This window comes from Anguilla rostrata, chromosome 5 (genome assembly GCF_018555375.3).
Source record: "Anguilla rostrata isolate EN2019 chromosome 5, ASM1855537v3, whole genome shotgun sequence".
Classification (NCBI taxonomy): domain Eukaryota; kingdom Metazoa; phylum Chordata; class Actinopteri; order Anguilliformes; family Anguillidae; genus Anguilla; species Anguilla rostrata.
Window position 1 is genome coordinate 57,621,029 of NC_057937.1, and position 11,807 is coordinate 57,632,835.

General features: G+C 48.9%; 1 protein-coding gene across 2 annotated transcripts in view; it reads right to left on the bottom strand.

Moving 5' to 3' along the window:
* dpy19l3 (dpy-19 like C-mannosyltransferase 3) overlaps positions 1-10,860 on the bottom strand; it is a 39,054-nt gene extending 28,194 nt beyond the window's left edge. The window contains exons 1-6 of one of the 2 annotated variants that reach the window (XM_064337326.1): positions 10,267-10,860; positions 8,625-8,745; positions 5,953-6,080; positions 1,614-1,704; positions 438-559; positions 165-310 (exon numbers count right to left, since the gene is read on the bottom strand). In XM_064337326.1, coding sequence (XP_064193396.1) covers positions 165-310; positions 438-559; positions 1,614-1,704; positions 5,953-6,080; positions 8,625-8,727 — 590 coding nt within the window. In that variant the 5' untranslated portion in view covers positions 8,728-8,745; positions 10,267-10,860. Of the gene's footprint in view, positions 1-164; positions 311-437; positions 560-1,613; positions 1,705-2,272; positions 2,913-5,952; positions 6,081-8,624; positions 8,746-10,266 lie in introns of those variants that run through there. The other variant, XM_064337325.1, reaches the window with a different exon arrangement.
* Between the last annotated feature and the right edge of the window lie 947 nt (positions 10,861-11,807).

An 11,807-nucleotide genomic window follows, 5' to 3' on the forward strand; every position in this document is an offset into this window, starting at 1 on the left:
TGATGATGTAACAGGGGAGTGTAATGTGTGAGATATACATGTCGATGATGTCACAGGTGAGTGTAGCGTGTGAGGTGTACCTGTCGATGATGTCACAGGTGAGTGTAGCGTGTGAGGTATACCTGTCGATGATGTCACAGGTGAGTGTAGCGTGTGAGGTATACCTGTTGATGATGTACCACGTAGCGGTCAGCACTCCTGCCAGCCAGGAGCCGCTGAGCATCCAGCTGGTGATGTAGAGGGCGATGACGTACACGGCTTGCAGGGCGAACACAGTGTAGATGTAGAAGTACACCGGCTGCAGGTACTCCTGCAACGGGCACAGAGCAGCCAGGTGAACAGGCGCAGTACCGGCGCCTGCCTGCGGTGGCACCGCAGGAGCGGACAGGCACGGGCAGGCCCGCGATATATATATATATATATATAGCGCCTCTCACCTGGATGGGGAGAATTCTGTACAGAACGCTCAGAAACACTTCCTGGTAGATGTTCATTCGCTGCAGGAGATTGACGGTCCGTCGCGATTCGGTGGCGTTGTCGCTGATAAGATCGGACAGGCCTGACGGGAGGACGGACGACACACAGATCACGCCATCGTCACTGAACACGCTGGCACTCCCTACAGCTTTCCTTATGAAGCGCAATAGAGCTACATCACACAATCCGTACGCACACAGCTACTACCACCCACGCACACACGCACGCTAGCACTCCCTACAGCTTTCCTCATACATCGCGATAGAGCTACATCACACAATCCGTATGCACACAGCTACTACCACACACACGCACACACGCTAGCACTCCCTACAGCTTTCCTCATACATCGCGATAGAGCTACATCACACAATCCGTACGCACACAGCTGCTACCACACACACGCACACACACATTAAAGCACGCGCTGATAAAAATCCACGCGCTCCTCTCCCAGGACCAGGGCGTTCCTCCGAACCACCGATAGGAACGAGCGCGCCCCTTAAGCACGCACTTAAGACCGGCACAGCTGCCTCGGCGGGGCACTGGGAGGGTCGTACTCGCGGCCAAGATTTCGGCAAGTGTCGATAATGTGGAGGTGAAAGATACCATGCGCTCGAGCGGAGACAATAGAGGCGTCAGAGCTTCTCCCACGCAAACCACCACAGCAACAGAAGCTTGGAAAGCAGTTCGTGCTGCATCACAACTGAATTAGACTTGTTTTTTTTTGGTCAAAACGTTCTGTTCCTATGGAAACATAACAGACCCGTCTCACAATAGCTCTTGCGTTGCGTAAGCGGGGGAGAGGCGACCAGGAAAGCGGGACCAGGACACGTAACAGCTGGCCTCGCCATTCAGAGAAAAACAAACCGCTTCCCTTTGAAAAGGCCCGCTATTAAAGAGACTCTCGCAGGCCGAAAGTTGTTCGGAGAAAATTCAACTCTTCTGATCAACTGCGCTACTTACCACAATATAACTACGTCCGAACAGCAGTTCGGCGAGAAAGGAGGGATTTTTTTTTGCCCTTAAAAAGAAAAAGGAAGACTCGGAGGACAGCGCTATTTTCTAACAGTGCGAGTGGAAGCCGGGGAGCTCGTCCCGCCACGTGTTTAGTGTACAAAGATTAACGACCGTACCCTGCTGTATGGACGGGGACTCCAGCATCTGCTTGTAGTAGGAGTAGTACAAGCCGCACTCTGTCCGAAAGGAGATTTCACGCTCAACTTCCTGAAATACAACAGGAGAGGATTAAAAAAAAAACTTAAAAACCAAAGAGCACAGAAATATAAAATATTTTCTCCATATAAAAACATTAAACATATTTTAATACGTTTATAAAGCATGCACATATACTCGGAGGTGTGCACCTATGAGGTTGCAAACACTGCATTTCAAACATGCAGAAACCAGATGCAATAGCCCCTCCCCCCCCCTCAAAAGAAATAAAATAAAACAGTGGAAAAATAACATGAGAATTGCCACAGGACCCAGGGATAAATATTCAGATTTGATATATTCGCTGTTCAGAGGTCATGTGTGCACAAGGCAGTAACAAATATACACAATCAAAGTTTTCAAAGCCCCTGTTAGTGTCTGTCAAGCCTCTGAGAGCATCCAAACGGGGAAGCCTTCGCTATTTTCCCAAAACCTGGTATCTGCAGCACAAGCGCACGGGAAGAAAAAAAAGAAAAACGGAAAAATAAAATCCAATTTTGAGACTGGAAGAAGCCTGAAAGACGCAAGCCGCCATCAATCGAGCGGAGAGATGAGACGACTTCATCGCGGAAGCGCTCACCTCCAGACTGGAGAACCACAGCAGGTTCTCGTGTATGGAGAACACGCGCCAGGCCTGAAAGGAGCCAATTAAGGCGGCCAGCGCCGCCCCCGTCGCCATGGCCACGGCCCGCCCGAGCCGAGACGGGACCGCCGGGAGAACCTTCCGGACGTTTTCTCCGCCGTCGCCGCCGCTCCCTTTCGTCGGCGCGTTATCCGAAACGCCGAGGCCCGCCGCGACTCCGCCACCGCCGCCGCCGCCGCCGCTCTCGGCTCGCCTCTCCTCCTCTTCCTCGCTGCCATGTCCCGAGGATGGGTTCACGCGCGCGAGCGAGCAAGACTCCTGCTTCTTCCTCACGCCCCCGGATTTCCCCGCCCCCTCCCGTGAGGTCATAGGTCGTGCGGCAGACCGGCAGCAGGGCTTTCCCCTCCGCGCGACGGGCTCCTCGGGGAAGGCTCTCCGCGCGCAAAAAAAAAAAATTCAATTTTCAAAAACAACTCTCGTCCCGTTGTTTACACCCATTACTGCACCGGGATTGAGTACCTAAAAAAAAAACTGCACGGCTTTTAAGCTGTAAAACAAGAATGAGTCACATCCCAGAAGAGGTGTAAAAACAGGAGGGCTTTCCCCCAGCTCTCCTCCCGCTCTCCCCCTGCTCTCCTCCTGCTCTCCCCAGCTCTCCTCCCGCTCTCCCCAGCTCTCCTCCCGCTCTCCCCTGCTCTCCTCCTGCTCTCCCCCAGCTCTCCTCCTAGCTCTCCTCCGCTCTCCTCGCTCTCCCCGCTCTCCTCCAGCTCTCCCCAGCTCTCCCCAGCTCTCCTCCTGCTCTCCCCAGCTCTCCTCCCGCTCTCCCCAGCTCTCCTCCGCTCTCCAGCTCTCCTCCGCTCTCCCCAGCTCTCCTCCGCTCTCCCCAGCTCCCCAGCTCTCCTCCGCTCTCCCAGCTCTCCCCAGCTCTCCTCCCGCTCTCCCCAGCTCTCCTCCTGCTCTCCCCAGCTCTCCTCCTGCTCTCCCCAGCTCTCCTCCTGCTCTCCTCCTGCTCTCCCCAGCTCTCCTCCCGCTCTCCCCAGCTCCAGACAGGGAGGCCCGCTCCTCGACGGCTTCAGCAGGCGGACTGAGAGAGCTACGGCCAGAGGAGGGGGATAATCTCCACGGCGACCGACCTCTCTGTGCGATCGCACAAACCCCGCCTGGAACATTATTTGGAGAATGCCCAGATGATTTTTTTTTTTTTTTTTTTTTTTTTAAAGCCCTTTGATATTTTGAAACAAGAGCTACAGAGGTACTATTATAGTCCCGGAAGGTACTATAACTGGCCCGAGGGCGACTCCACACGGGACACTTTGAGGGTTCCCAGTAACAGCTGCACCCCATCCAAAAATAACCAGCCACAGGAGCGCAGAGGGACGGGGGGGGGGGGAGGGGGCAGAACAGACACCTGAGAAATATAGCGGTGCTGAAACAATGTGTGGGCGACAGCGTTGACAAAAACAGACCTTTCTGGGACCAGCACAGCCAAGCAAGGACTGCGCCTCTCCCCTGGTGCATTGCTCTGCTCGGACGGATGATTAAAACACAACCCCCTACTCTGCGTTTCCCATAAAACCCATTTCTTTTTCCCCTAGCGTAGGTGCTTTTTCTTTCCCTCCCTAAACCGTGGAATAAAAAAAAAAAAAAACATTCTGATTCCAGTTGCGGGGCGAGTCATGGGGGGAGGTCAGGGGGAACACACATGGAAAAGGTTTTGTCATCTCTCATCCCCCGACACCGAGCCTTTTCATTGCTCCGGGCCCTCTCTACAAAGGGCAAAGCCAGAGACGGGATGAATCACGCGCCGTACAAACAGCACCGGTAATAATAATAATCAAAAAAATTCCATTATGCACAATTTTTTTTTAAAATGTTTTTTTTTTTGCACAGGCAGCAGCCACGTCCCCCTGAAAGGACGTGATTGAAGGAAAACCACGAGCAAATGGTAAATGGACTGCATTTATATAGCGCTTTTATCCAAAGCGCTTTACAATTGATGCCTCTCATTCACCCATTCACACACACACACTCACACACCAACGGTGAAAGGCTGCCATGCAAGGCACCAATCAGCTCGTTGGGAGCGATTAGGGGTTAGGTGTCACTTGCTCAGGGACACTTCGACACGCTCAGGGCGGGGGGATCGAACTGGCAACCCTCCCACTGCCAGACAATCGGACGGTTGCCAGACAACCGCTCTTATCTCCTGAGCTATGTCGCCCCGAGCGCTCAGACTGCGGCGAACGGCATTCGCAGACACGGCGCGGACTGCGGCGGAGTCCCGGAGCAATATGGCGGAACGACCTCTGAGCACTCAGGCGGTAACGTCTGACACGCCCCGCTCTGGAACACGCGGTTCGATCGCCGAGCCCAGACCCCCAGCCCGATCCGTGAAAAAAAAAAAAGCGACCCGAAAAAGTGAGACTGGGAACACCCGCCTGGCTTGTAGGGGATGAGGTGGAGCATGAAATTGGAGGAATGCCACCCAAAATAAAAAATTTTTAAAAATTAAAAAATAACCAGGAGTGCATCTGGTTTGTGTACTGTTCAGTGTTGATTTCAAGCAATCACTGAAGCGGATTGGTGCACTTAGAATTATTACATGCAGTTTTTATTTTCTCTGTTTTCTTTCTTCTATTTTTGGTGGGGTGGGGGCGGGGTGGGTGTTACATACAAGACCCAGATTCTTAATGAAGCAAAATAAATCACACAAAGAGCATGAGTTATGAACTTCACAGTTTTTCTTTTACAGCATGTTACTTACAATGGGGGGAAATATACGAAACACCGCAAACTTAAAAAGACAATGAATATAAGGGGTTACTGAGCATTGCCCAGAAAAAAAAACATTTTACAGCAAATCAGGCTAACTGAGTCACCACTTCAGAAAGGCGAAAAAATGACATTTTAAAATGGACATGACACAGGATTTTTCGGTCCATTCACTGTCCTGCCGCAACTTTGGAAAGCCTAAAGTAAAAACTGCCTCAAAGTTTAAAAAAACAAAAACAAAACAAAACAAAACAAAAAACAAAACAAAATAAAATAAAGTGCTGGCAAGCTTATATAATCCTTTGGATTTTCACAGAAAATACTTTTATTTTTACAATGCATCTGGAAAATTACTTCAACTTTTGCTGCTCGGGGTGTTTCTGGCATTCACAACAGCAGTCCGACAAAATGGTAATGGGGTTCTAACTGGAGCCGAGGAGCGTGAATCAGTCACGCTTCCATAACACGTAATCAGCGTCCTCTACCGCTCAGGCACACCGAAAACGCCGTCCAAACGACTCTGTTCCTGGCCAGCGCTCAAACGATACCTCATCCATCGGAAAACCACCGGAAAACCACCCTTCAGAAAATTTCCTTGAAGGGAGTTCAAAAACTCGCTGTGCGCTCTCAGGGAAACGAACCTCTCGCAAAACGCCGCGTGGGTCAGACAGACGGACTCAGGAGAGATTCTTCCGGCTCAGACTGGCGACCAGACTTCATTTCTTTAGCAGAGCGCGGCGGACCACTATGGAAACGAGCACTGGATACTTCCCAGACTCGGTCCCGTGGAGGTGCAGATTGAAGGGAGTGCAGGAGAGGTGTTTTGGAGGGGGGGGCACGGGGCTTGCTATGGAAGAAGAAGGTGCGGTTAACAGAAACGAAATAAGAGAGGTCCGGAATCTCACCTTGATGTTAGAGAACCACAAGTCATTTTCATGCAAGGTTGCCACATAGACGCTGCTCAGCAGACCAAGGGACACTCCCACGACACCCCCGGCTGTCCCCCACGCCACCGTCCACCACGTCCACAAACCTGCAGACACAAGGTTTATCATGTACATCACTCAAATAAAATGAACTACATTAAATATTGTGGTGTGGGGATGGCTGGTTTAAGCAGCCACACCTGCCCTGGGTCAAGCTAATTAGACCTGGCCAATTGGATAATTGGTGAAGAATTAGATAATTGGCCAGGCTAATTGGACCCAGGAACAGGAGTGGCTGCACCTGTGCGTAGTGAGTAATCACTGCGCACAGGTTAAATCTGCCATCCCCACCCACACCAGGGAGCTCTCTGTCATGACAGGGTTTTTACATCTGCTCATTTGGCTGTTACCATCTTGCCAAACCCTCGTGGAATAAATGTGGACTGTCTGAACATCATCTCCCTGTGTCTCTGTGCTGGAGGGCCCCAAGGAAAGCCACTTCGGTGGCCTGTGGCAGGCGTGTTTGCCACAGTGGCGCCCAACGTGGGGCTCCTCCGGCACAGCAAAGAGGCACAGGAGGGCCAGCCAGGAAGCACACTGGAGGAGGGGCGGCTGAGGTGTTCCCGACAGGGCTTCGGGTGGATCCTCCGGGCCAAAAATGGGGAGCTGAAGATGACCAGGGAGGAAGGAGGCAATCCTCAGCTGGGATGCTGAGGAGCTGCACCTGGCCGAGAAGGCAGGTCAGCGCGGGCGGGGCACGAGAGGTGGTCGCGCCGTGAGCTGGACTTGGCCGGGAAGGCGGGTCAGCCACGGCGCGCGCCGAGCGGTGGCCGCGCCGTTTTGCTTCCTTTCCGTCCGTTTTGGTTGTTTTTAGTTCTTTGTTTTGGCCTGGTTGGTTTGCCCGGAGCCCATGAGGGGATAAGCCTGCAGCCGCCTGCCAGCAGAGCCGACTGGCGGCCACCACAGCCACGAGGGTTCCTGGTCCCCAGCACCACACGGCCAGTCCACCAGCCCACCAGCCCAGCCACCCCACCACAGCCCCTGGAACAGCCCAAGCCAGTGACGCCCCCACCAGCCAGCAGAGCAGCCCAGGACTTCCCGTGCTCCGGGAGGGAGGAGGAAGAAGGGCTGCCTTGTCGTCAGAAGGAGGGGCACAGCATATACTGGACTGTTCCGGGGCCACCCACCCTGACTTTTTTTTTTTTTAGCGTGTTTAGAGTTTTTATTTTTATTTGTCTTTTGCTTTGTTGGGAGTGCAGGGGGGTAGGCTTCGGCCAGTGATTCTCCCTGGCCTCAGTTTGGCGTTGGGGGTATGTGGTGTGGGGATGGCTGGTTTAAGCAGCCACACCTGCCCTGGGTCAAGCTAATTAGACCTGGCCAATTGGATAATTGGTGAAGAATTAGATAATTGGCCAGGCTAATTGGACCCAGGAACAGGAGTGGCTGCACCTGTGCGTAGTGAGGTAATCACTGCGCACAGGTTAAATCTGCCATCCCCACCCACACCAGGGAGCTCTCTGTCATGACAGGGTTTTTACATCTGCTCATTTGGCTGTTACCATCTTGCCAAACCCTCGTGGAATAAATGTGGACTGTCTGAACATCATCTCCCTGTGTCTCTGTGCTGGAGGGCCCCAAGGAAAGCCACTTCGGTGGCCTGTGGCAGGCGTGTTTGCCACAAATATATATATATATATATATATATATATACTTTCCAGCATATATACATTTATATATATTTTTTTTATGTACCCAAATGTCTGAAAGGGCTCAGAAACCCAGCCATCAAAGGTGAGGCAGAATTGTCTGCACATGCTCAGTGCCTTCCCTTTGAAGACGACTGCCAGGGCCTCATTTTAATTAGAAATTATGTTCCTCTCTTAACTGGAAGAAACTCGGTACCGCTTCCTTCCCTCCTTGCAAAAATCCTTTCCTAAAACCCGCAGCCTTTGAAGTGAGCGCGGCGGCCAGCTTGGAGCGGTTAGAAGCGGTTTGGGCCAGAGACCCGTACGTAACTGCAGGGCACACAGTTATATCAGCGGGAGAACTTCAGCCCTCCGCGCCGAAGAAGCAAGCCCCCCCCCCGCCCCCGTGTGATGTCACTATGTAATTGGCTGAATTAATCCTTCACTCTGCCACCCAGCTGATGGGTGGCAAGCGTTTCCAGCGCAAAATGGCTCCTGTGCATCACTCGGGGAGCAGGGGGGTCCTACAGCTGAGTCATACCCCCCCATGCTGTGAGCCCTTTGGGATCATGAGATGAAAGGTGCTATATAAAAGTGTATTTAAATGAATGCAGTCTATTATTATTATTATAATTATTATTAGAATGGCTTGTAGTAGCAGTAGTGCTAGTAATAGTAGCAGTAATAGTAATTACAATAGTATTAGCAATACAACAGGAGTACAGGTGGTAGTAATTTTAACAGTAGCAGTCAGGGCCACAGTTATGAATAGTCAGGTCCCGGAAAATAATATTTTGTCACACCCCCTGCCCCCCCCCCCACCAATATAACTGTAGAAAATTTTAAATGGTTACACCCCCGCCCCATCTGCAGTCCTGACAGCTGTATTAGTAAGAGTATTAGTAGTAGCAGCGGTGTTGCGGTGACACACTCACAGCACACAGCTGCTCAGACCCAGTCCCTCACCTGCAGGGGGGATTTTTGGGAGGTCTTCAGGATGGTCGTGTCTCTGACCCTCCTGACTGCTCTCCTTCCCCTTGCTTCCTTTCCTCTGTCTCAGTGCAGTCATGATGGTGAGAGGCCAAACCTGGGCAGCAAGAGAGACACAGATACAGTATTACACATAGACACACAGACACACACACAGATACAGTATTACACACACACACACAGTATTACACATACACACATGCAAATACAGCATTACACACACACAGATATGGTATTACACATACACACAGATACAGTATTACACAAACACACACACAGTATTACACATACACACACGCAAATACAGCATTACACACACACAGATATGGTATTACACACAGACACACACAGTATTACACATACACACACGCAAATACAGCTTTACACATACACAGATATGGTATTACACATACACACAGATACAGTATTACACAGAGAGAGAGACACAATATTACACACAAACACGCACGGATACAGTATTACACATACACACGCGTGCGCATACAGAGATAGGCTACAGAATTACACACACACACACACACAAACATCACCTTGCAGCAATTAGCACGTGACTATTCACATCCGAACCCGTGATCATTTCATTACAAGTTTAAAAACTGCGTGGGAGACCGTTACTGATGCTAAACGCTTTGTACTCAATTGCACCCCGAAGGTGTTTTCATAAGTAACAACTGCAATCATTTTAGTGAATAAAACATTTAACTGTGTCAGTTACCCAATAAGTCTGTGTTTTGAAGCAAATAATGCTTTAGATATTTAACACCTTCACCTCACATAAATACATTTTGTGTAGGCTATTCAGAAATGATTTGCTGACACCCCTCCAGTCAATTAGTTATTTTAAATCTAATATTGATATGGATACAATGTAATTCTGGAAAGTAGCCTACAAAACGTTAGTACAACGTTAGAATAGCACAAATAAAAAAGCAACGAACGATTTTTCAAGAAATTCAGATCTCATGTTCGCCTCAGACTGGGATATTCCGTGCTCGTCCCATATAAACTGGGACCAAATATAAGGCTTACACTGTATCATCGAAATGCATATATTATGCTACATCAGTACCGTTGCAAGTCTAAATAAAATGAATATTTATTCGCATCATGGACAGCATTTAATAGAAACGCCACATTCGCACAAATTAACGGTAACGTCCCCACACAACAGAAACAATGGCCAGTTCTAACGTTTCAGGACTCGTGCTGTCCGTCTCGTAGTTACATCTGAGCCGAAGTTCGTCTCCCCAGAAAAAAAAAAGCATTGCACTCGCGAGTTCGCAGGCGGAGTTCGCTTCTACCAGAATGAAGTAAATAAGACGGAAGGGGAAACGATAGCCTACACGCACAGCTGAAACCACGACAGGAAATACGCCGTTTCTTTTTTATTCATTCTCAGGGCCGCGTTGCAGCGGTGTTTCCTACAAAACGTCGCTGCTACCATGTCAGGAAATCTCAGATCACATCATTCGCTAATCTCGGTCGCTTCGAGTCTACGGACACTTCTAGCTTCTCCCAAGAATGAATGAGCCGACCTGTTCCGCGATGCACGCAGTAAAACGTTTTGATAAGAAGCGTCCATTCATTCTACTCTCACCCTGTGATTTGAACGGGCAGGTCCTTTATCGGATGTCTAGTGTGGTGCTCCGCTTTTTCCTCTTCCTATGCCACTCTCGAGGATGCGTAGCTTGTAAATGAAAAAGCGGATGCTATTTATGTTCAGGCGCCGACTCCTCGCTGTGTCTGATGAAGTTGCTGTTGGAATTTAAAAAAAAACCATATAGCTTAGCTATGTAGCTATATGGCTATTTGTATCACGCTGCGTATTCACAGGAGGGAAAAAAATAACAAATACTGTATCGAGCCAAGGGGTTGCGCAGAGACCACTGCATCGCTCTCCACTTAGGCAAACTAAATTCACAGCTAGCTACACGTAGCCTATTACGGTTCAATAACCGCGGCATTTCTACAATGTCGCGTTCAGAATTGTTGGTTTGTTTTGAAATTAAAACATTAGAATTACGTAGCCTATTTGCCAAACTACATATGGAACAGATGAGATCCGATGTATAGTCATAACCTGCACGGGACACCTGCGTGCAACAGATATCAGTGAATCAAGAGTTCATCGTTGATGCTTTGGAAAATAGCAAGTTGACTAATGTTAGTGAATAAACGCACAAAACGCCTTAAATCTGCTCGCAAATAAGTAGGCTAAAAGAAATGGAGAGAGACTTGAAAGGTGTGTAAAATTATCTCTAAATAAACAGCAGGTGTCCGTACCTACATAGATAATTAGGATTAATTTCCCCTTAATTATGGTAGGCTAATTTTGAAAAACAATTATGACCAAATTTTAATTATTTGAACATTATTTTACACAATTAGACAAAGGGATGGTTTCCGAGAATAGATAAACAAACAGTGTAATTTATTCAGCTAATTAGTATGCTACCCAGTGCCTAACCTTGCCAACTGTTCCTATGACTTAAAGGGCATAGCTTGACAATAGCCACGGTGGGATCAGTTCACAGAAACATCGAGCCTATTTCTTCACGATATAGCCTACACGGTCTTTCAGAGGAGCTGAAAACATGTCTGAAATGCAGGTTATGGGCGAAACGTTAGTTAGGCTACCTCAGCAACAGAAGCCTACTGAAGAACAAACTCATGAAATTCCAAATAACTACGTGACTACTGGTCTGCAGCCTATACCCCTCGAACACCTGTGGTTTCCTAAAATAGACTAATACAGGGAGTAAACTGCAACACACCATAAACCATTCGCTACAGGAAGGATAGGCCTACACATTATTTTCAAAAATGGCAACGGCAAGTCATGAATTGTGTCTCATTAAGTAGGCTATGCCCATAGTAACCTCAAGAAAACTCAAGGAGGGCACTGTAGCCCCCTCTTGTATAAAATTTTTTCATATGCCAGTTTCAATTTATATAATAAATGTCTTATTTTTCACTCTATTGTAGTCTAGTGTCATGCAGAGAATGGTTCAGGTGGTTGCAGTTAGTGCTCACAACAGTCCAATTATTTTTTCTGATTTAAATTTAAAATGTAATACCTGATGGCATCTCCTTTGTTACAGGTACGGAGTGGAATGCTGAAATATTTTATGTTCCTTT